Source organism: Aquarana catesbeiana, linkage group LG11 (genome assembly GCF_042186555.1).
Source record: "Aquarana catesbeiana isolate 2022-GZ linkage group LG11, ASM4218655v1, whole genome shotgun sequence".
NCBI lineage: Eukaryota > Metazoa > Chordata > Amphibia > Anura > Ranidae > Aquarana > Aquarana catesbeiana.
This window is the reverse complement of record NC_133334.1, coordinates 216,357,295-216,383,289: the sequence shown is the minus strand read 5'-3', so window position 1 is coordinate 216,383,289 and position 25,995 is coordinate 216,357,295. Positions and strand designations below refer to the sequence as shown.

Below are 25,995 nucleotides of genomic sequence, written 5' to 3'. Positions count from 1 at the left end.
GGCAGTGCTGGAAAATAATGGTGGTCACACAAAATATTGACACTTTGGGCCCAATTTGGACATTTTCACTTAGGGGTGTACTCACTTTTGTTGCCAGCGGTTTAAACATTAATGGCTGTGTGTTAGGTTATTTTGAGGGTACAGCAAATTTACACTGTTATACAAGCTGTACACTCACTACTTTACATTGTAGCAAAGTGTCATTTCTTCAGTGTTGTCACATGAAAAGATATAATACGATATCTACAAAAATGTGAGGGATGTACTCACTTTTGTGAGATACTGTAGATATATATATATATATATATATATATATATATTTTTTTTTTTTTTTTCAGCAGAGACCCTAGAGAATAAAATGTTGGTTGTTGCAATATTTTTTGTCACACGGAATTTGCGCAGCGGTCTTTCAAACACAATTTTCTGAGAAAAAGTACACTTCAATGAATTAAATAAAACTAAACAGTAAAGTTAACGCAATTTTTTTGTATGATGTGAAAGATGATGTTACGCCGCGAGAATCTAAGAGAATCGTGATCTTTATTCTAAGCAAAAAAATTGTGATTCTCATTTTATCCAGACTCGTGCAGCTCTAACTCCCAATGAAAGCCTGTGGCTTTGTGTAACTAACAGGCTTCATCCAATCACTGCCTTGTATACAATGTTTGGCCAATTGTTAGGCATTTTGCCAAAACACCCCTGAAGGAACCTGAAGGAACCCTGGTTATAAAAGAGTTGCTGTACAGAATAGTCAGCAGTGATGACAATATTACACCAGACCCCTCTGCTCCAGCCTATCATCTCCCACATTATCAGCCCCGCCCTTTGTCTGCACTGCTCCCCCAATCATCTTAAGCGAACGGCGACGTCATCTCTAGTTCTATATTCGGGGCGTAGCTTGTTGTATTATACTAGAACTGACCAATCAGACGAGGTAACGGTTCAATGGGAAGCGCCAGTCAAGAAGCGTTCACGGCGGTGTTTTATGGGATAGCGCCGCAGATTGGGCGTGGCTTCTGTCAGCGTTAGCTGGTGGGCGGGGTGAAGGGTGAGAGCGGATCCAAGATGGCGGCGATGTGGAGGTGAGAGCGGCCTGTGTATGAGGGGAGCTGACTCCTCTGTGTGGCGGGAATGAGAAGAGCTGTCTGGGCTGGTGGTGTATAGGAGGGGGAGCCGCCATTGTTTCGGTGGGTTAGTCGTTGTACACAGATACCTGCAGACGTCTCCTTTGTACACTAACATTGATGGATGGGGGTTCTGTACTGTGAGCCCCCAGAATGTGGAGTACAAGTCTTGTAGGGACTCCCTGCCCCCTATAGGGACTTCACCCATCAGATGTTCTCAGGAGAGGTCCTGGGGGTGGAGTTGCCCCTCAGTAGGTCTGTTGGAGTCTCTCAGTGAAGAAATGTGATGATTCTGGGCTCTTCTTAAAGTGGAACTCCAGCTACCTCTTCCTCGATTCTCCCCGCAGATCTGTAGTAATCACCATATCCATTCCTGTTTTCTATTTGTTCTGCTGACCGCTGTCACAGGAAGTGAGGGGAAATCAGAGTTTTAGAGATGTCACCAGAGAAGTCCTCCAATGAAGGGAAATGTTCCTGTGACAATTCCCTCACATCAGGGAGATTTTCTCTCATTTCCTGTTGTGCCGCCCAAGACAGAAAGTGAGGAAATCTCAGTGGGACAGACACCAAAAAAAAAAAAAAAGAACCTAACTCGAGTTTTATTGCTTCCCTACACTATCCAAAGTGGAAACAATTTTGGCTCCATGTAAACTTTAAAGCCTAACTGCACATTCAATGTCCATTTAACCACCTTCTGACCCGATCACCGTAATTATACTGCAGGCGGGCGTCAGCTGCAGGCTCAGGAATCTACTGCTACATCGCTGAAAACATGCGCGCATCGGCGCAAACCCATAATCGCTGTGTTTGGATCACAGTGATTGGTAACCGGCTGCTGTGAGGGATCGGCCGGGGTGTCATGATTAGAATAAGCAAAAGATTGCCGCTCCAATCTCTCAAATCCGTATCAAGACACCCGCCCTAATGGAACTCACAGGTGCCGGCTCTGCACAAGCTTGAGGAAAGAGAAAAATATCCTGGACGGCCGCACACCATAGAGGGCATCTTTATTGATATGAAGAAATAAAATCCAAATGCAGTCACCTCATGTACAGGGAGGAACAGGAAAGATAGCTAACATGTTTCACGCCCCATCATGGCGCTTATTCATAGCTCATCGGGATCGGCCAGGGTGTCCTGATTAGAATGTCAACAAAACAGTCACAAATGTCTTCCATTCGTGACTGTTTTGCTTATTTATGTGATGCTGTGATTGGCCCACAGCTAACACATGGTACCTGGGACAATCACAGCACCCTGTACCATGTGATTAGCTGTAGCCATTCACAGATCACAATAGTAATCAAGATGTCCTGAATGAAAGCCATTAATGACAGGTAAAACTATTGCTTATAACAGTAATCATCACTGTTATAAGCAATAATAGTGTAAAGAAAAAAAATCCCCCCCCCCCCCCCCCTTTGTAGTTTCACATTCACAGAACACTGAATGGATGAAGCGGGCGGAGCCCTGCACAGCCACGTCTTCTTTAGATTGTGGCAGCTAGTGGGGAGAGAGGATCCTCCGCTAGCTGTCAAAATGGGACCGGGGGGAACAGGGGCCAGTGCATATGTAACATGTTACATCCCGAATAAGGATTTAACTTGTTACAAGTGGTGAACTTATTCTTTAACCACTTAAGCTCCGGACCGTTTGGCTGGCCAAAGACCAGAGCACTTTTTGCAATTTGGCACTGCGTCGCTTTAACTGACAATTGCATGGTCGTGCAACGTGGCTCCCAAACAAAATTGATGTCCTTTTTTCCCCACAAATAGAGCCTTCTTTTCGTGGTATTTGATCACCTCTGCAGTTTTTATTTTTTGCGCTATAAACAAAAAAGTGCGTCAATTTTGAAAAAAAAAAATTTTTTTTGCTATAATAAATATCCCCGAAAAACATCTAAAAATGTTGTTTTTCCCTCAGTTTACGCCGATACGTATTCTTCTACATATTTTTGGTAAAAAAAAAAAAAAAAAAATCGCAGTAAGCGTTTATTGATTGACTTGCGCAAAAGTTATAGCGTCTACAAAATAGGGGATAGTTTTATGGCATTTTTATTGATAATTTTTTTTTCTTACTAGTAATGGTGGCGGTCAGCAATTTTTTTTTTTTTTCATGACTGCGACATGGTGGATACGTCAGACAATTTTGGCGCCATTTTCGGACCATTTACATTTATACAGCGATCAGTGCGATTAAAAATGCATTGATTACTGTGTAAATGTGACTGGCAGTGAAGGGGTTAACCACTAGGTGGCACTGTAGGGGTTAAGTGTGTCCTAGGGAGTGATTCTAACTGTGGGGGGGAGGGGCTGTGTGTGACACAACACTGATCACCTCTACCGATTACAGGGAGCTGTGATCAGTGAGAGTGTCAGTAGGCAGAACGGGGAGATGCTTGTTTACATTAGCATCTCCCCGTTCTTCCTCACCGTGAGACGATCCCGCGGACATCGAGTTCTCGGGACCCACAGTCACGGAGCTTCCAGGCGTTCGCACCCGCAAGCTGCCTCTTAAAGGGCAACGTACAGGTACATTAATCTGCCTGTACGTGCCCTTCAGCCGCAGTATATCTGCGTGAGGCGGTCGGGAAGCGGTTAAGGCCTGATTCACACCTATGCGTTTTAAGTGCTTTTTGCAGATATGCACTACAGTCCATTTAACATGGTTTCCTATGAAGCACATTCTGTAGTGCAAATCTGCAAACAGCACTAAAAATGCATAGGTGTGAATCAGGCCTAATACAATGATTTAAGTTTTGAATGATAGCTGCACCCTTCACATTTGCTCAGAAATGATACTTCTGATATCAGCTTATCGAGTATGAAGACTGATTGAAAATACATTGTGATTATTGACTGCATTTTGGACAGTTTGGTGATCAAGTAAATGGCCAAAAAAGTTTTCATGCGCAGAAAGGAACGTGTTGTGTGGACAGTATGACCTACATGCATAGCATTTGTAGTGTGTACGTAGTGCAGTTGTTGAAAGCTTTCATTGCTGATTTATTTTCTCAGGTGATGTTTCTGTGTGTGGGAAGATAGTTTTGGAAAAACTCATCATGATTTCTTCCCAGCCACAAGGGGTCCCTCCCCAGCTCAGGTAAAGTGGCGCTACTGTAATTTTTAATTTTCTTTTCTATACAAATCTACTTCTAATGTTTTGCTAACTTTAGTCACCTGTTTTCCATTTGTTACATTTGTAAGTTTGTTACTTTTTTTTTTTTATTTTTTTTTATTTTTTTTTTACGACACTTTCCTTCAAACCAATCATGGAGACCCTGTGGTATGACGCAAAAGATCTTAACTATTTTTAGATTAAAATGGATGGATACCAGCTCCCGGTTCCCCCCAAAAAATCAAGTCAGCAGCTACAAATACTGTAGCTGCTGACTTTTTTAATATAAGGACGCTTACCTGTCCAGGGATCACGCGATGTCGGCACCCAAACTAAATCTTCAATTGGCTTTGGTTGCAGGCACCTGCATAGCAAGTAAGGGAAACAGGAAGTGAAGCCTTGCAGCTTCACAGCCATATTCCTACTGTGCATGCACGAGTCGCAGATGGTACCATAGTCTTCTGGAATCTGTGATGTGTCCCGGGGGGGGGGGGGGGCAAACTTCTGGCTCAGATGGTTGTGGCGATCTGAGCCGCAAGTGGGAGCGGGTACCTGTTGATACCAGTTCCCCACTCCCCCCCAAAAAGTGCCAAATGTGGCAGGAAGGTAGGTGGATTTGCAAAACAAGCGGAGCTTCCTTTTGGGTGGAGCTCTGCTTTAAAGGGGAACTTTAGTCAGAAAATTAAGTCCTGCTAGATCACTTCAGGCTTGCCCCTTTTGCAGGTATTTTTTAATATAAAACATTAAAAAAATAAGTGTCTATACGTTTTAAAATCCAGTAAAGCCCCTTTCACACTGGGGCGGTTGGTGCGTGGGCGGTAAAGTGCTTTACCGTCAATTTCGCAGTATTGTTCGGCCGCTAGCAGGGCACTTTTCCCCCCCGCTAGCGGCCGCGAAAGGATTAAGACCACCCGCAGCGCTTTGTCGGCGGTACAGCTGCGCTGCCCATTGAATTCAATAGGCAGGAGCGGTATACACACCACTCCAAAGATTGGAGAGACAGGAGCGGCTCTTTCAGGGCGCTTTGCAGGTGCTATTTTTAGTTTGAAAGGGGTCTAACACACTGTCTCACCCTGCTCTGCACATGCTCAATTGCTCTCCATTTTAGGCACTGCCGAGTTTGTAGAGACTAATCTGCTGACAGCCTTAAAGCGGAATTAAACCCTCATATCCTTTACAGCCAAGAAAGCTGCTTCTGTGTGATCTGCAACTGCCTTGGTGCGGCACGTGATCAGTTATAACACCAGTTGTTTGATGATTTGACAGTTTGGTTGAGGACACAAGCAAATGTTACAGTTAGCAATCCTGACATTTCAGGAATATAACTGTGTTTTGAAATCATTAAATCGATGGCTTTAGTTCCTCTTTATAATTACTTGCTGATAAGGGGTTCTAGACTTCAGCAAAACGGCAAGAAGGAACAGGAGCAATGCTGGAGGCAATTTACAGTACACACTCATTTTGGTAGCATAATTATTAATGTAGAATGTATATTCCTTGCTAAAGAACATTATTTTTTATCAAGTTGTTATGGGTAAAGTTCAGCTTTAAGGCAGTTGTAAACTTTTTTTCCTAAAATAAAACAGATGTTATATTTGCCTTCTTTGTGCAATGGTTGTGCATATAGTGGCCCCTTACCTCCCCTACTGGGATCCCCTGCCAGCGCTCTCCGCGTCTTTTCTCTGAATGTCCCCATTGCAAGCTACTGGCGCACACCCAAGCCTGGCTGTCTGCATCCATAAATACACAGCACAGTTCTGCCCAGCCCCCTGCTTCCTCATCACAGGATTTGATTGGCAGCAGCAGGAGCCAATGTCTCCAGCTGCTGTCAGAGCCTCCTGTGAATACAGGAAGAGGGGAGAAGAGCTGCTTGAGACCAGACAGCACGTGATCGAGAGGACTCAAGTAAGTGTTTAACCACTTGCCGACCGCCTAACGACTACCTGGTACGTGATTGCCTTCCCGCGGGCGGGGGGTGTCCCCCCCCCCCCCCCGTGCCAGCGGCGGTCGGCTTTGGTCTGGGAGCGTTTAGCGATGAGGGGCAGAGGATGTGATGTCATCTCTCCTCGGCTCGGCAGTTTCCGTTCCGGCGCCGAGGAGAGCAGACATGTGAGTGGACCAACACACACACACACACACAGTAGAACATGCCAGGCACACTTTACACCCCCGATCACATGCCCCCCCGTCACACTGACACCAAGCAGTTTTGTTTTTTGTTTTTTTTTTTTCTGATTACTGCATGGTGTCAGTTTGTGACAGTTACAAGTGGTAGGGCAGTTAGTATTAGCCCCACTGTAGGTCTAGAATACCCCCCTAACCCCCCCCTAATAAAGTTTTAACCCCTTGATCACCCCCTGTCACCAGTGTCACTAAGCGATCATTTTTCTGATCGCTGTATTAGTGTCGCTGGTGACGCTAGTTAGGGACATAAATATTTAGGTTCGCCGTCAGCGTTTTATAGCGACAGGGACCCCCATATACTACCTAATAAATGTTTTAACCCCTTGATTGCCCCCTAGTTAACCCTTTCACCACTGATCACCGTATAACCGTTAAGGTTGACGCTGGTTAGTTCGTTTATTTTTTATAGTTTCAGGGCACCCGCCGTTTATTACCGAATAAAGGTTTAGCCCCCTGATCGCCCGGCGGTGATATGCGTCGCCCCAGGCAGCGTCAGATTAGCGCCAGTACCGCTAACACCCATGCACGCAGCATACACCTCCCTTAGTGGTATAGTATCTGAACGCATCAATATCTGATCTGATCAGATCTATACTAGCGTCCCCAGCAGTTTAGGGTTCCCAAAAACGCAGTGTTAGCGGGATCAGCCCAGATACCTGCTAGCACCTGCGTTTTTCCTCTCCGCCCAGCCCACCCAAGTGCAGTATCGATCGATCACTGTCACTTACAAAACACTAAACGCATAACTGCAGCATTCGCAGAGTCAGGCCTGATCCCTGCGATCGCTAACAGTTTTTTTGGTAGCGTTTTGGTGAACTGGCAAGCACCTGCCCCAGGCAGCGTCAGGTTAGTGCCAGTACCGCTAACACCCACGCACGCAGCGTACACCTCCCTTAGTGGTATAGTATCTGAACGGATCAATATCTGATCCGATCAGATCTATACTGGCGTCCCCAGCAGTTTAGGGTTCCCAAAAACGCAGTGTTAGTGGGATCAGCCCAGATACCTGCTAGCACCTGCGTTTTGCCCCTCCGCCTGGCCCGGCCCAGCCCACCCAAGTGCAGTATCAATCGATCACTGTCACTTACAAAACACTAAACGCATAACTGCAGCGTTTGCAGAGTCAGGCCTGATCCCTGCGATCGCTAACAGTTTTTTTGGTAGCGTTTTGGTGAACTGGCAAGCACCAGCGCCCTAGTACACCCCGGTCGTAGTCAAACCAGCACTGCAGTAACACTTGGTGACGTGGCGAGTCCCATAAGTGCAGTTCAAGCTGGTGAGGTGGCAAGCACAAGTAGTGTCCCGCTGCCAAAAAAGACAAACACAGGCTTGTCGTGCCCATAATGCCCTTCCTGCTGCATTCGCCAATCCTAATTGGGAACCCACCGCTTCTGCAGCACCCGTACTTCCCCCATTCACATCCCCAACCAAATGCAGTCGGCTGCATGAGAGGCATTTTCTTTATGTCCTCCCGAGTACCCCTACCCAACGAACCCCCAAAAAAGATGTTGTGTCTGCAGCAAGCGCGGATATAGGCGTGACACCCGCTATTATTGTCCCTCCTGTCCTGACAATCCTGGTCTTTGCATTGGTGAATGTTTTGAACGCTACCATACACTAGTTGAGTATTAGCGTAGGGTACAGCATTCCACAGACAGGCGCACTTTCACAGGGTCTCATTTTGAGAGACCCGAACCTGGAACCGGTTACAGTTATAAAAGTTACAGTTACAAAAAAAAGTGTAAAAAAAACACAAACAAAAATATAAAATAAAAAAAAATAGTTGTCGTTTTATTGTTCTCTCTCTCTCTCTATTCTCTCTATTGTTCTGCTCTTTTTTACTGTATTCTATTCTGCAATGTTTTATTGTTTATTATGTTTTATCATGTTTTGCTTTTCAGGTATGCAATTTTTTATACTTTACCGTTTACTGTGCTTTATTGTTAACCATTTTTTTGTCTTCAGGTACGCCATTCACGACTTTGAGTGGTTATACCAGAATGATGCCTGCAGGTTTAGGTATCATCTTGGTATCATTCTTTTCAGCCAGCGGTCGGCTTTCATGTAAAGGCAATCCTAGCGGCTAATTAGCCTCTAGACTGCTTTTACAAGCAGTGGGAGGGAATCCCCCCCCTCCCCCCCCCCCCCCCCCCCACCGTCTTCCGTGTTTATCTCTGGCTCTCCTGTCACAACAGGGAACCTGAGAATGCAGCCGGTGATTCAGCCTGCTGACCATAGAGCTGATCAGAGACCAGAGTGGCTCCAAACATCTCTATGGCCTAAGAAACCGGAAGCTACGAGCATTTTATGACTTCGATTTCGCCGGATGTAAACAGCGCCATTGGGAAAGCATTTTATCACACCGATCTTGGTGTGGTCAGATGCTTTGAGGGCAGAGGAGAGATCTAGGGTCTAATAGACCCCAATTTTTTTTAAAAAGAGTACCTGTCACTACCTATTGCTATCATAGGGGATATTTACATTCCCTGAGATAACAATAAAAATGATTTAAAAAAAAAAAATATGAAAGGAACAGTTTAAAAATAAGATAAAAATGCAAAAAAATAATAAAGATAAAAAAAGCACCCCTGTCCCCCCTGCTCTCGCGCTAAGGCGAACACAAGCGTCGGTCTGGCGTCAAATGTAAACAGCAATTGCACCATGCATGTGAGGTATCGCCACAAAGGTCAGATCGAGGGCAGTAATTTTAGCAGTAGACCTCCTCTGTAAATCTAAAGTGGTAACCTGAAAAATCGCTGCGCAAATACTGTGTGAAAAAAACAAAAAATGAAACACCCACCATTTTAATCTGTAGGGCATTTGCTTTAAAAAATATATAATGTGTGGGGGTTCAAAGTAATTTTCTTGCAAAAAAAATTAATTTTTACATGTAATCAAAAAGTGTCAGAAAGGGCTTTGTCTTCAAGTGGTTAGAAGAGTGGGTGATGTGTGACATAAGCTTCTAAATGTTGTGCATAAAATGCCAGGACAGTTCAACCCCCCCCCCCCAAATGACCCCGTTTTGGAAAGTAGACACCCCAAGCTATTTGCTGAGAGGCATGTCGAGTCCATGGAATATTTTATATTGTGACACAAGTTGAAAGAGACAAATTTTTTTTTTTTTTTTTTTGCACAAAGTTGTCACTAAATGATATATTGCTCAAACATGCCATGGGAATATGTGAAATTACACCCCAAAATACATTCTGTTGCTTCTCCTGAGTACGGGGATACCACATGTGTGGGACTTTTTGGGAGCCTAGCCGCGCACGGGACCCCGAAAACCAAGCACCGCCTTCAGGCTTTCTAAGGGCGTAAATTTTTGATTTCACTCTTCACTGCCTATCACAGTTTCGGAGGCCATGGAATGCCCAGGTGGCAAACCCCCCCCCCCCCCCCCCCCCCCCAAATGACCCCATTTTGGAAAGTAGACACCCCAAGCTATTTGCTGAGAGGTATAGTGAGTATTTTGCAGACCTCACTTTTTGTCACAAAGTTTTGAAAATTGAAAAAAGAAAAAAAAAATGTTTTTCTTGATTTTCAAAAACAAATGAGAGCTGCAAAATACGCACCATGCCTCAGCAAATAGCTTGGGGTGTCTACTTTCCAAAATAGGGTCATTTGGGGGGGGTTTGTGCCACCTGGGCATTCCATGGCCTCCGAAACTGTGATAGGCAGTGAAGAGTGAAATCAAAAATTTACACCCTTAGAAATCCTGAAGGCGGTGATTGGTTTTCGGGGGCCCGTACGCGGCTAGGCTCCCAAAAAGTCCCACACATGTGGTATCCCCATACTCAGGAGAAGCAGCTAAATATATTTTGGGGTGCAATTCCACATATGCCCATGGCCTGTGTGAGCAATATATCATTTAGTGACAACTTTTTGTAATTTTTTTTTTTTTTTTGTCATTATTTAATCACTTGGGACAAAAAAAATGAATATTCAATGGGTTCAACATGCCTCTCAGCAATTTCCTTGGGGTGTCTACCTTCCAAAATGTGGTCATTTGTGGGGGTTTGTACTGCCCTGCCATTTTAGCACCTCAAGAAACGACATAGGCAGTCATAAATTAAAGGCTGTGTAAATTCCAGAAAATGTACCCTAGTTTGTAGGCGCTATGACTTTTGCGCAAACCAATAAATATACACTTATTGACATTTTTTTTTCCAAAGACATGTGGCCGAATACATTTTGGCCTAAATGTATGACTAAAATTGAGTTTATTGGATTTTTTTTAGAACAAAAAGTAGAAAATATCATTTTTTTTTTCAAAATTTTCGGTCTTTTTCCGTGTATAGCGCAAAAAATAAAAACGGCAGAGGTGATCAAATACCATCAAAAGAAAGCTCTATTTGTGGGAAGAAAAGGAGGCAAATTTCGTTTGGGTACAGCATTGCATGACCGCGCAATTAGCAGTTAAAGTGACGCAGTGCCAAATTGTAAAAAGTGCTCTGGTCAGGAAGGGGGTAAATCCTTCCGGGGCTGAAGTGGTTAAGGGGGATGGGGGTGGTTGGAGGAACTCCTATTGAAAGTCTTTTCATCTATTGCAGAGAATTCATGAAGGTAAAAAGACTTTTGCCTTTGGAACTACTTTAAATCAATAAATTAATTGTGTCACAATTATTTTTCTTGGAAGCTGCTTCTATTCTGCCATACAGTAAAATGGAAAGACTGGCATTTCCAAACCTGCTATGGCACAAGCTTTCCGCTATAATCTATGGCAAGAAGCTGCATGTCCCCTTCCGAGAAATGTGATGCTGCTAAAAGTATCAGCATTACAGCCACAAAACTACCATTTTGAGAAGCAATGGTCAGCAATTTACCAAAACAGTCCTCGTATATCCTTTCAGAGCCATCATGGGCTTCTGAAACTGAAGTTTTTAATTGCCTTTGTGTTCAAGAAAACATTTCTGATACATGTTGAATATATGATAATAGTTTTTACATCCAATTTATTTTCTGACCATGTAAGTATTGTAATAACGTTTCAACAACTAATTTCTCCTTCACAGCCCGCAGGATCTCTCCCTTCAGATCAAGTCATTCCTAAGTGGTTCTGATCCTCAGCATGGCCAAAAGTTGAGCCCTCGTGACCATGCCCGCTGTGCCCTGTTACTAATGCGCTGTTTGCCTTCTGCCCGGCATGCCGTACTGGAACACCTGCGTTCTGTTTTTCATGACAGCGTTTCTTGGTTCCTAAGTGAAAGAGACTCTCAAGAATCCCTTCCACAATCCTCATCCTCTCAGCGTCGAGGGCCTCCTCCACTATCCACTCCAGGTTTGGATGAAGTGACACAGGAGGTGCAAAAGGTGCTAGAAGAGTTTATTAAGCTTAATCCAAGAGCTTGGGCACCTCTCATCTCTGCATGGTCTATTGAACTTATGGGACAGTTGAGCAGTAAACATGCAAACAGACAAGGGATGCCACACTCTGCAAGTCTCAATGAATTGTTACAACTGTGGATGTCATGTAGAGCCACGCGAGTTCTTATGGACATTTACACTCTCTGTCTTTCCACTATGATAGATAGCTGCCCAGATGCCTGTGTGGATGCTTTGCTAGATACTTCAGTTCAACACTCTCCACATTTTGATTGGGTGGTAGCACACATTGGGAACTCCTTTCCAAGTACCATAATCAGCCGAGTGCTATCATGTGGACTTAAGGATTTTTGTGCACACAGCTCCCCTGCGGAGACCCCTGAAAAACGTGTACCAAAGTTGGGCTCTGTGGTGGGTATTTTAGGCCATTTAAGCTCACGCCATGGAAACAGTATCCGTCAGGAGATCCTGAGAATGTTTCATGAAAGTCTGAGGCCCGGAAGCAAGCAACAGAGAGCAACTCTGCCATACTTGTTGCAGCTGGCAGCTCTTTCATCATCTTTGTTGGGAACTGTATGTCAAGATTTGGTAGATTCTTTAAAGCCCTCCACATTAGCCCAGCTACAACAGCATTGCTCAACCCTACCTCGTGAAGAACTGGACAACATGCTTAATCTGAGTGTACACCTTGCATGCCAAACATCTGCTGGTGCTCCACGCCTTCTGCGTTTTCTTCTGGATACAGCAATGCCTGCTTCTGTTATAACTACGCCAGGGTTAGCAGTGCATGATTCTGTCAGGGAGGCTTGTGATCGCATTGTAAGATTGCTGCTTCTCAGTCTACAAAAGCAAGTTTATGGAAGAACATCGGGAAGGGGAGCAAGTGAAGCCCAGCCAAGAGCAGTTCCATTTTTAGATGCTATGAGGGGCCATCTTTCAGAATTGTGTGCTGAAATGCTTCGTTTAGAGAGGAAGCGTCACTTGTGGATTCATCAGCTTCTGGGATTGCTCTGCATCTATAGTAATCCACCATGTGCCCCGGAAGCCCTTTGCCTATTGCTTACCTTAGCTCAGAGTCCTGAAGAGCTGGGCCTAGCAGTCCAGCTTCATGCAGTACTTTCATCCTCTATGCAAGGTCTAGCTCTAGCAGTAGTAGCACGAAGTGTGTCTCAGGTGCATGCAGGTGCTCTGACAGATAAGAGAGCTCTGCAGTTGTTGCAGAACTTGGCTCTTGTTGTCCAAAACGAAGAAGGGGGAATGGGTAGAGAGATAGGAGCAGCACTTTCTGAGCATTTGTCTGATTTTGGCCAGTTGCTTCTACACAGCAACCCTGGAGTGTGTGAGGCTGCTTGTCTACTACTGTGTTGTTGTCCTTTCCCTTCATCTCTACCCCCTGCCCAGCTCCACCTTCTTATTCGCTCATCTTCATACCTTTTATTCCATTCCATGCACATACGCAGCAGCTCTGGAGTAAGCAGTGCCTCTCGGCTTCTTTTGTGCCTCAGTAAAGTCTCTCATGCTGGCAGAAAAGCAGTGCTACATCAACTTGTTGAAGGAGCATTGCACCAGGGTAATGCAGGACTTTTTGGAGGACAAAGCACTGTCCCAGTGTCTCAGAAATCAGAGGGAGCAACTGGTTCTCTTTTAGAGAGTAACAGTCACCTTGGCTCAACAGTAGATTTTTCAGGAAGTGTGTGGTCCGTGTTTCATGCAGGAGTAATCGGAGCAGGGTTAAAGCCAGAGGAGAAAAGTCGACAAAGTGGACAAGAGGAGTGTGCTGAAAATACACAGAGTCTGATCTCCCTTTTATGCTGCTGCTGTGCCAATAAAGGAGAAGAAGATGGGCAGTTGACTACTTTAGACCCTGAGGCTGCCAAGACTTTGGCAGTGACAATCACTGAGTGTGCTTGCCTTGATGTGACAAACAGTGAGTTGGCTTGGCCCCCGGAGGAACATGCACGAACCACAGTACAAAGAGACTTGCTTATATATGGATGCTTCCGTAAAAATCCTTTACTTTTTCAGCTTCTTCATGTCGTGGCACAGGGCCGTCCTGCTCTTTGTTATTGTTCAGTTTTGCTTAGGGGTCTTCTTGCTACACTATTGGCACATTGGGAAGCATCACGTGAGTCATCTTCTATCAACTCTCCATGGCATCTAATGGCTTCTTGTGAGTTAGTATCCTGTATGGGAGAGGGACAGCTCCTTCCTCCAGCTCTCACAAACATGCATGAGATGTTCTCCCTCCTGGCGCCATATGAGGTCCGCTTGCTACTGCTTAGTGTTTGGGACTTTGTACGAGAAAATGGGCCTTTTCCACAGCGATTTGTATTCCAGGCAGAGCGAGCAGTATTTTACAGAGACTTTACTCGAGAAGGCGACCCAGCCAAGTACATGGGTATTGTACATAGTGTTTTACATCGAAACATTGATCGCCTTGGCCTCCTTTCAGGGCGGTTTCAGGTGTAATATAGGTCAACTCCAGCTTTACTATAACATACAAGTCACTCAACCCCTGGAAATATCTACATTAAAAAAAGTGATTTTCTCTTTTTAATTTTGGTTTGGCTGCTGACATTACAACCATCCATGGATTTGTGTTTTATGAGTCTGGGAAAATTGGAAGAAAGGCACAATTTTTGAGCTTTTGTGCATGGTGATGTTATTAATACTATTGCTTTACTATATTATTTTCATGATGTTATTGTTACTATTCAAACAATGTATTTTGTCATTGCTTTCTTTTATTCAGTTTTTATGAATCGGACCCTCTAAATTATTTAGCTCTACCACATTTATTTATACTGGAAAGAATAGACATGGGTAGTACAAGATCACTAAAGAAACTTGATGATAGATTTTCATATGTTCTACTCCTTGAATCTACACATGTGCCAAGCTTTACTGGATCTAGAGATGCTTCCTTGCAAGTGCTGTGTGTACAGTATATAAGAAGAAAGCTAAAAATGGAAACCGAGCACACTGGATAGTGTATATTAAACCACTTTAATAAAAAAATAAGTTACTTACAATGAATTGACTTGATGGGTGAAGACCACCAAAGTATAATATCCATGGGAACAACCGGTCTTGCTGCCAGTTACTGAAAAATCTCTCAATGTGAAGCCAGTAATGGACCAGGAATTTAGGCCTGGTTCACACCTATGCATTTTTTTATTTTATTTATTTATTTATTTTTAGTGCATTTTCAGTTTTGCAGAGACACACTACAATCCATTAGCACGGTTTCTTATGGGTCACGTTCATATCTGTGCATTTTATGGAAAGGGCCAGGGATTTTTTTTCTGTTTTTTGGTTCCATAGACTTCAATGGATCAAAAATGTGTATTGAAATATGCAACCTGCATAGATGTGAACCAGGCCTAAGGGAACAAAGTTTCACTGTTGCAGACACTGGGAAAGCCATAAAGGAGAAAGATACAAAGACATCTCAAGCTAGTGTAAAATTGAGACCAAAGTTGTATGTTTGATGAAGGCTGTACCTCCGCTAAACACTGTGACATTTTTTTTGGGGGTGGGGTAGGGGGGTGACATCTCTTTTTCAGAGTGGAGGGGGAAGCGATACAAAGTCCCCATTATTAGGTGACACAAGACTGTAAATGAGTCCACAGAAGTTCCATGTGTCCGAAGACCCAAGCAGAGGGAGCCTCAGAACACAGCAGAAGCATGACAGGCTGGCCAAGCGGAAATACATAATGACAGAGCCGCTAATGAAACAAGCTGTTAAAAGTCAGAGGCAGTCAGTAGAGGATCCAAAAATAAATACCATATCCTAGATCACAATGCTATGGAGACCTAAATAAAGTTGGTAGTAATACAAAAATTCTGTGAAATATATAGAAGACTGTACCCCCCAAAGGCTATAAAATTGAGAAGCTAAACAAGATATAAAATGCATAAAGGGGGAGTAAATAAAAAAAAAAAAGTGTATGTGATATAAAATATACATGTTATAATATAAATATTTTTACATTATATATTAGTGTTGGTAAAAGACCATTAAAGCAGTTGTAAACCGCAGGTGATTAAAAAAATAAAATCCCTGCAAGGCAATGTCATAATGTGCTAGGTTACATCGTGTACTAGCACATTATGATAGACTTGACTGAGATCAAAGCCCTCCCGTGCGGTGATATCACAGCTGAAGCGGCTGACATCTTCCCCTGGTTTTCCTTCCGGGTTCGTGGCCTCCGGCTACAAAGAGTGGCCGGAGGCGCAATTACGTAACTCCCCACGTTTCCGGCACTGGCTCTGAAGGTCCGGCACTGTAAGCTGGACTTTCAGAGCGCATGCACTCTAAATATCCCCTAAACTGTACAAGTTTAGGATATATTTACAGTACCTACAGATAAGGCTTGTTATAGGCTTGCCTCTAGGTACAAGTGGTAGTACGGAGTTTACTACTACTTTAAATGGAATAGATTGTAGCATTGGCCGCTAGGTGTCCCTCAATCATTACTGAGCTTAATAATAACCCCCGGTTCACACTGATGCGATTTTTATCCATTCCAGAATGTATGTCGCATGACAAGTGAAATAACATGAGTTTCTGTGTAGGCTGTTCACATATATGCAGTGCAAATCTGATGCAATTTTAAAAAGGGTCCCACAAATTTAGCGCAATGTAAATTTTTTTTTCTATTTTTTTTTAGCTTCATAGATTTGAATTGAAACCACATCCAGATCACTTATTTGTCCTAAAGTAGCAAGATTCCAGTACATTTTCTACAAGTCTTTGCCTTTTTTCTAGGGATGCACTGAAATTTCGGCCGCCGAAACTGGCCTTTTTGGCAAAATGCTGAAAAATAAATCACGCCGAAATTGGGGGCGGGGCACCGTCCCTCGTGCCGGCCATTACGGGGGTGTCCTGGCGCGGCGCGCCACAGTCCTCTCCTCTCTTCTCCTTCTCCTTCTCCTCCCCTCCTTCCCTCCTCGCCGCGATCTCCGTGTGTCACGGAGCTTAACTACAAAGACTGCAGTAACAATGTCCCGCCTCCTGTGACAGACGGCACACTGATCCAATGGTGGGTGATTCAAATGCAGCTCCGTGACACACGGAGATCACCGCTCTGATTCGGGAGCTGGCAGGCTACATGACAGGCACTGGCAGGCTGCAAGATGGGCACTGGCAGGCTGCATGATGGGCACAGGTGAGGCTGCATCTTATAAGCACAGGCAGGCTGCATCTTATGGGCACACGTGGGCTGCATATGAGGGGCAAACGCGGTCTGCATGATGGGCACTGGTGAGTCTGCATGATGGGCACAGGCAGGCTGCATCTGACAGGCACTGGTGAGGCTGCATTGATCTCTTGTATCATGTCTGCAGTCTCTGACCACCTGTACCATGTCCACAGTCTCTGACCAGCTCCTGTACCATGTCCGCAGTCTCTGGCCATCTCCTCTACCATGTCCACAGTCTCTGACCATCTCCTCTACCATGTCCGCAGTCTCTGACCATCTCCTGTACCATGTCCCCAGTCTCTGACCATCTCCTGTACCATCTCCGCAGTCTCTGACCATCTCCTGTACCATGTCCCCAGTCTCTGACCATCTCCTGCATCATATCCGCTAGAGGTGCACCGCATGGAAATTTTGCTAATACTATTAGCAATGTGTTATATAAAAATGTATACATTTTATTTAAAATATATAAAAATATTTTTTTTCAAAACAGTCATTTTCGGCCTAGTGTATTTTTCATTTTCGGTATCGGTTTCGGCACCAAAAAACCCATTTGGTGCACCCCTACTTTTTTCCTCACCGCCAATCCCTGGACCATGTGCTAATGAGAGAGACATCAATTCGCACTGCAAAACTAATTCAACTCGCACCACATTAGTCTGAACCAAGGTTAAAACCAGGAGAATCACAAGAAAAATGAACCAAAGTATCCATGAAAAGAAAAAGAATGTAGCCAATACATATCTTGTGCTGACATGAAGCAAACAAGTGTAGGAACATTGCAAAAAAACAGGATTAACGTAAGGTCAAACCTGGAGACTGCATGCATATAAGGAACACACAAAAGAGAGTGAACCTCGAACTTCTCATTAAGCCCATGCAGAGATTAAAGTGGATGTAAACCCAATGTCATCCTTTCTAAACTACTGCCGTGGGGGTTATCTATAAGGATATACATGTCTCCTGCATGTATCTTTACCTGTCAAATGTCTCCCCTCTGTCTGTTATTAAACCCAAAAAACTGCAGATTCTGTGGGTGGGTCTGTTGTCTGGAGCTCGGTGGGTGGAGTCGTGATGTCAGTAGACTCCCCGCCCACCTCTACACTCCCCTTGTCAATATGCATTTTCTCCTGTTTATTTCTAACACTGAACTTCTGCTATGATCTCTAACATCCAGTGAAAAGACAGGAAAGTAACCACATGACTTCAGCATGCCAAATCATGGTGAGGTGTGGAACAGCCAATCCTTGCAGAGCTGCTGAAGAAAGGAATAGGGAAGGGAATTAAAAAATAATGCATGTGTCTTAGGCTGTCACTCACAGCAAGGGGGAGTATTTGACAAAGTTTTTCTCAGTTTGTCAAGAATTGTCTCACTGAACAATAAAAGATGATTGCTCAGAGATGGATTAACTCTGTGTGGCAAGACTGGGCTCAAATGATAGGAAATCTTATACTCTACAGTACGATATCAAAAAAAAAAAAATTTCGGGTTTACATCCACTTTAACTGTTTGAGATTGAAAATGCAAAAAGTTTACTGGGCACCTTAAATTGTACACTCTGGGAGCCTAGTATCTATAGTTTCAATCCCAAACGCAGTAATGTGATTCGGGTGCACTTTTTTGGTGTTGGTATAGTATGGGGCACTTTTTAGGCCCCTTTTTATCTTTTTTTTAATTTGTTTTATGCTTTCTAAACCTGAACAAATCACGTGGCCTATGTAATTAGAACCACAAGAACATGTTAGACCAGCCTTTTTCAGCCAGGGTGCCTTCACATTTCTGCAGGGTTGCATTGGCAAAATGCCTATAAATTGCCCAGAAATTGTATACAGGCCAGTGGGTGGATCAAGCCTGCCTTTTCGTTACACAAAGCCACAGGCTTTCAATGTTCACCATTACAACCTTCTAGCGGCTGGCATCCTATCAACCAATGATGTCATCAGTTGACAAGGAGGATGTCGGGCGCCTGCACAGCATCCTTGTTTGCTCCTCCACTGCCCCCTTCTGTCAGCATTGGGGTCACATTAGCTGAGTCAGTGTGAAACTGAAAAAAGAAGAGAAATATTGGAATACAGTGCATCGGGAAGGTATTCACAGCGCTTAAATTTTTCCACATTTTGTTATGATACAGCCTTATTCCAAAATGGATTCAATTCATTATTTTCCTCAATTCTACAAATACCCATAATGACAACGTGAAAGAAGTTTGTTTGAAATCTGCAAATTTATTAAAAATAAAAAACGAAAAAAAATCACATGTACATAATTATTCACAGCTTTTGCCATGACACTCAAAATTGAGCCCAGGTGCATCCTGTTTCCACTGACCATCCTTGACATGTTTCTACAACTTGATTGGAGTACACCTCTGGTAAATTCAGTTGATTGGACATGATTTGGAAAGGCACACACCTGTTTATATAAGGTCCCACAGCTAACAGTGCATGTCAGAGCACAAACCAAGCCATGAAGTCCAAGGAATTGGCTGTAGACCTCCAAGACAAGAATGTATTGAGGCTCAGATCTGGGGAAGGCTACAGAAAAATGTCTGCAGCATTGAAGGTCCCAATGAGCACAGTGGCCTCCATCATCCATAAATGGAAGAAGTTTGGAACCACCAGGACTCTCCCTAGAGCAGGCTGCCCGGCCAAACTGCGTACCCGAGGGAGAAGGTTCTTAGTCAGGGAGGTGACCAAGAACCTGATGGTCACTCTGACAGAGCTCCAGTGTTTTTCTGTGGAGAGAGAACTTTGCAGAAGAACAACCATCTCTGCAGCACTCCACCAATCAGGCCTGTATGGTCGAGTGGCCAGACGGAAGCCACTCCTCAGTAAAAGGCACATGGCAGCCAACCTGAAGGACTCTGACCATGAGAAACAAAATTTTCTGGTCTGATGAAACAGATTGAACTCTTTGGCCTGAATGGCAAGTGTCATGTCTGGAGGAAACCAGGCACTGCTCATCACCTGGCAGATACCATTCCTACAGTGAAGCAGGGTGGTGGCAGCATCATGCTGTGGGGATGTTTTTCAGCGGGAAACTAGTCAGGATCAAGGATTCAAAGATGAATGCAGCACTTTACAGAGACATCCTTGATGAAAACCTGCTCTAGAGTGCACATGACCTCAGACTGGGGTGAAAGTTCATCTTCCAACAGGACCGTAAGCACACAGACAACTCTCTGAATATCCTTGAGTGGCCCAGCCAGAGCCCAGACTTGAACCCGACTGAACCGCTCTTGAGAGATCTGAAAATGGCTGTGCACAGCTAGGTGTGCCAAGCTTGTAGCATCATACTCACAAAGACTTGAGGCTGTAATTGGTGCCAAAGGTGCTTCAAAAAAGTATGGAGCAAAGGCTGTGAATACTTATGTACATGGGATTTTTTTTGTTTTTTATTTTTAATAAATTTGCAAATATTTTTTCTTTCACGTTGTCATTATGGGGTATTGTTTGTAGAATTTTGAGGAAAATAATGAAACCCATCTGCACATGCGATCTGCAGCTGGTGTTGTTAACTTAATGATACCCCAAATGCAAGTGAAAAACGCAGTGCATTTGCCTGCACTGGATCGTATAGTACTGTAGTATCATGCGATCTGGTTGCTGTGCTTGTTATAAAGTATTATATGCACGTCTTTTGGTCATTCAATTAAATGGACTGAAATCGCACTGCACCCGGATCACATGTGAATCGCTTAGGTATGCACAGCACATTCCTGTGCGATGAAGGTGCATCCTGCACCCTGCATTTTTGTTGCATGTTCAAAAAGCATACGAACAATGCACCCCCCCTTATTGAAATAAATGAAAAAAAGGCATCAAAAATGCACTGTGGTTGCGTTTTATAAGTGCTTTTTGAGTCATATGTCCATGTTTAAAGGGTGGATGATTGGAGAAAAGGGTCCATAGCCCTGTTTTGGACATGATGACATTAAGCATACTGGGACAGGAACTTGTTCCAGCTGTTCATGGTTGGCATGTATTGTGCACTGCACACAAGGGACCAATCGCTTCCTTTCTAGTAGCTAGAAGGTAAGTTGCACATGCATGTGTTTTTCATGTCAGCTTTGGGTGAATAGGGTGAAAAGTGGGCATGTTGGAGCACAGTGTGACAGCAGTAGCTATCAGAGCAGACATGAAGCCGTGGCCTACTGGTTGCCTGATACTGATCTGGGGCATGTGTACTGTGAGGGGAGCCCCTCTACCACTGTGCTCGGGGCAACTGCCCTTCCTGCCTACCCCTTGTCTCAGCTCTGATGCTGAGGGACAGTCCACCGCCAGAGTGTGGGAGAGCGCCATCCGCTGAATGGGTGGATCAAGTAAGTAAAGTGCTTCTCCTCTCCCGTAGACTAAACAGCATAATTAAAACAGGGGGGAATTGGGACTTTATATGAAACACACGGCTACAATCTGGTAAAATTGGTAGATATATAAAGATCACATTTATTAATTCATATATGTATACATGTTCCATCATGACATACTACACAGCATACTAGACATACTACAGTAACAAAAAGTAATGCTCATTGGTAGTACATTATTGGCTCACAAATGTCCACATGTTCCATCATAGTATGGTACAATTGTGATCTAAATGCCTCTCTAGTCTAACATCAAACTGTCGCCATAGAGATGGATCATAACTGCAAAGAATTCATATAAGTGATCTGATGATTAGCACATCATTGTAGTGACGTAGCATCCAAAAGAGTTCTACGCGTTTCATGGACTAATCCACTTATTAGGAGCAGATGCAAAGTGCATATGACATATCTGCAATGAGATACATAATTACTAAGATACAATATAATCTAATAGTTAGCCAAGCAGAGAGGGGGGAAGGGAATAAAGGAAAACTCCCCCATTTTTACTTACAGATCAAATTTAAAGTGGTGTTCCACCCAAAAATGGAACTTCCACTTTTTGGATTCCTCCCCCCCTCCGGTGTCACATTTGGCACCTTTCAGGGGGGAGGAGGGAGCAGATACCTGTCTAATACAGGTATTTGCTCCCACTTCCTGGCATAGATCACTGCGGTGACCTACACCACTTCCGCCGCCTACCCCGTCCTCCCCCCGCTGTATTCTGTGAGACACAGAATACAGCAGGGACCTGAGAGAACACGCAGCGCGACATGCGCATGCGCAGTAGGGAACCAGGAAGTGAAGCCGCACGGCTTCACTTCCTTTTTATCTTATACCGAGGATGGCGGCGGCAGCAGCCGAGAGCCGAAGGACGGGTCGGCTTTGGCTGCCGACACCGCGGGCTCCCTGGACAGGTAAGTGTCCATATATTAAAAGTCAGCAGCTGCAGTATTTGTAGCTGCTGGCTTTTAATATTTTTTTTTTCAGCAAACCTCCACTTTAAGTTCAAAATGTGGTACTGAGCCATCAGCTCTCAGTACCAGATTTTGAACTTATAGTTGATCTGTAAGTAAAAATGGTGGAGTTTTATGTTATTCCCTTCCCTCTCCCCCCCCCCTCTCCTTGGCCAACTATTAGATTATATTGACAATTATTTTCAGATGTGGGGGGCGGGCAAATACTCATTGCGCATCAACGCCACGCTCCACACGCCGTAAGTGTGATGTCACATGTGACGCCACGCACCGGCGCATGGCCTTTCCATCTGCGGTCAGGTGAGGGTAAATCAATCGCCGAGTGACGAATAGCCGCTCAGATGCTGGTACCACCCCCTCATGGACTATGCTAGCATGACGTTGGGAGGGTCCTGTGGCTGCACTTCAATATAAGTATCACCCTAGGTGGCAAACTCATTTTCTTTGGTCCTTGCTATGGTGGGATAATATGCACCATCTTGGATTAGGATTGGATATGCACCATCTTGGATTAGGGCCTCTGCACTTAGCATTACAAGATATCACTTTATTTTATTTTATTATCACTGGTCCCTATTTTGGTGTTCAGTCTCTTTTTTATCACCTAATCTCCTTTGGCAAGAGATGTATGTTTTCACCTTAGTATATTATTTTACTTTCTTTCTTCACCTGGGGCTATTACCACCGGTATCACTCATATTGGTTATAGCTTCTAATATAGAATCAGATATGTTACTATATACATTTACACACATCCTGTTACTATATACATTTACACACATCCAACTATCTTCCACAGAAATCCTTTGGAGATATTATTATATCACTTCTGATCACTATTGGGGACTACACTCCTATAGATGTTCACTCCTGCTTGCATTGGCTTGTGTGCCACGGACCATACTGCCAGAGCTGATGCCCCAATGTGCCATCAGCTCTCAGTACTACATTTTGAACTTATAGTTGATTTGTAAGTAAACATGGGAGAGTTTTCTTTCTTTATTCCCTTCCTCCCCCCCCTCCCCTCTCCTTGGCCAACTATTAGATTATATTAACAATTATGTATCTCATTGCAGATATGTTCTATGCACTTTGCATCTGCTCCTGATGACTGGATAAATCCACGAAACGCGTAGAACTCTTTTGGATGCTACGTCTCAATGTGCTAATCATCAGATCACTTATACAAATTATTTGCCGTTATGATCCATCTCTATGGTGACAATTTGATGTTAGATTAGAGAGGCATTTGGTCACAATCAACATCAATACGTACAATTGTATCATGCTGTGATGGAACATGTGGACATTTGTGAATCAATAATGTGCTACCAATGAGCATTACTTTTATTACTGTAGTATGTCATGATGGAACATATGTACATAGATGAATAAATAAATGGGACCTTATCTATTTGTATTGTGTTATGATTGAGCATGTATACATATATGAATTAATAAATGTGATCTTTATATATCTACTTATTTTACCAGATTGTAGCCGTGTGTTTCATATAAAGTCCCAATTCCCCCCTGTTTTAATGATCTTGTAATAGGCATGGAGGTGTATGACCTTACCCTGTCATTGCCTCATTTACATCCCCAGAAACTCCCCCTCTTTCCCCTAGACAGCAATGTACCCTTGCAGTGTGGACACAACCCCACTTTAGGGGATCATTTGTAAGTTTCCCAGAGTTGGGATTTCAAGTAATTTATCCAAAAAGTGCTGCTGATCGGTATTATATGCAGACAGCTAGAGGAGTTTATATATACACTTTATTGTCAACAGTATTGGGACACCTGCCTTTACACGCACATGAACTTTAATGGCACCCCAGTCTTAGTCCGTAGGTTTCAATATTGAGTTAATATAAAGAAAAAAAAACACGCTAAAAAGCAAACAATTATAAACGCTGAACTGCAGCCGCAACAGAAAAACACTAATATCAATGTAATAAAACTAATAAGAATAAAACTAAGTGCGCTTGTGGTCAAAATTATATAAATTAAGTGATAATAAAATTCATAAATAGCCTGTAAGTGGTTAATTAAATCCAATAATAAATAAATAAATTCATAGAATGCATATAGATAAACGATAAAGTCCAATATTGAATAAAGTGCACATACGGTTAAGTGACCAAAAGAGTGTTAACCACTTCAGCCCCGGACCATTATGCTGCCTAAGGACCAGAGGACTTTTTCCAATTTGGCACTGCGTCGCTTTAACTGCTAATTGCGCGGTCATGCAATGCTGTACCCAAACGAAATTTGCGTCCTTTTCTTCCCACAAATAGAGCTTTCTTTTGATGGTATTTGATCACCTCTGCCGTTTTTATTTTTTGCGCTATAAACGGAAAAAGACCGAAAATTTTGAAAAAAAATGATATTTTCTACTGTTTGTTATAAAAAAAAATCCAATAAACTCAATTTTAGTCATACATTTAGGCCAAAATGTATTCTGCCACATGTCTTTGGTAAAAAAAAAGGCAATAAGCGTATATTTATTGGTTTGCGCAAAAGTTATAGCGTCTACAAACTAGGGTACATTTTCTGGAATTTACACAGCTTTTAGTTTATGACTGCCTATGTCATTTCTTGAGGTGCTAAAATGGCAGAGCAGTACAAAACCCCCCCAAATGACCCCATTTTGGAAAGTAGACACCCCAAGGAAATTGCTGAGAGGCATGTTGAACCCATTGAATATTTATTTTTTTTGTCCCAAGTGATTGAATAATGACAAAAAAAAAAAAAATATTTCCAAAAAGTTGTCACTAAATGATATATTGCTCACACAGGCCATGGGCCTATGTGGAATTGCACCCCAAAATACATTCAGCTGCTTCTCCTGAGTACGGGGATACCACATGTGTGGGACTTTTTGGGAGCCTAGCTGCGTACGGGGCCCCGAAAACCAATCACCGCCTTCAGGATTTCTAAGGGCGTAATTTTTGATTTCACTCCTCACTACCTATCACAGTTTTGAAGGCCATAAAATGCTCAGATGGCACAAAACCCCCCCAAATGACCCCATTTTGGAAAGTAGACACCCCAAGCTATTTGCTGAGAGGCATGTTGAGTCCATGGAATATTTTATATTTTGACACAAGTTGCGGGAAAGTGACAAGTTTTTTTTTTTTTTTTTTTTTTTTTGCACAAAGTTGTCACTAAATTATATATTGCTCACACAGGCCATGGGCATATGTAGAATTGCACCCCAAAATACATTTAGCTGCTTCTCCTGAGTATGGGGATACCACATGTGTGGGACTTTTTGGGAGCCTAGCCGCGTACGGGGCCCCGAAAACCAATCACCGCCTTCAGGATTTCTAAGGGTGTAAATTTTTGATTTCACTCTTCATTGCCTATCACAGTTTTGGAGGCCATGGAATGCCCAGGTGGCACAAACCCCCCCCAAATGACCCCATTTTGGAAAGCAGACACCCCAAGCTATTTGCTGAGAGGCATGGTGAGTATTTTGCAGCTCTCATTTGTTTTTGAAAATGAAGAAAGACAAGAAAAAACATATTTTTTTTCCTTTTTCAATTTTCAAAACTTTGTGACAAAAAGTGAGGTCTGCAAAGTACTCACTATACCTCTCAGCAAATAGCTTTCCCGCAACTTGTGTCACAATATAAAATATTCCATGGACTCGACATGACTCTCAGCAAATAGCTTGGGGTGTCTACTTTCCAAAATG

At 43.4% G+C, this 25,995-nt stretch overlaps 1 protein-coding gene across 1 annotated transcript; it reads left to right on the top strand.

Moving 5' to 3' along the window:
• The first annotated feature begins 1,128 nt into the window (after positions 1-1,128).
• On the top strand, positions 1,129-14,779 carry LOC141112439 (integrator complex subunit 5-like). The gene is given in 4 exon segments (XM_073605293.1): positions 1,129-1,160; positions 1,162-1,187; positions 4,142-4,226; positions 11,438-14,779. Coding segments are annotated over 4 exon segments (2,919 nt in total). The 5' UTR covers positions 1,129-1,131; the 3' UTR covers positions 14,217-14,779.
• Positions 14,780-25,995: the final 11,216 nt, after the last annotated feature.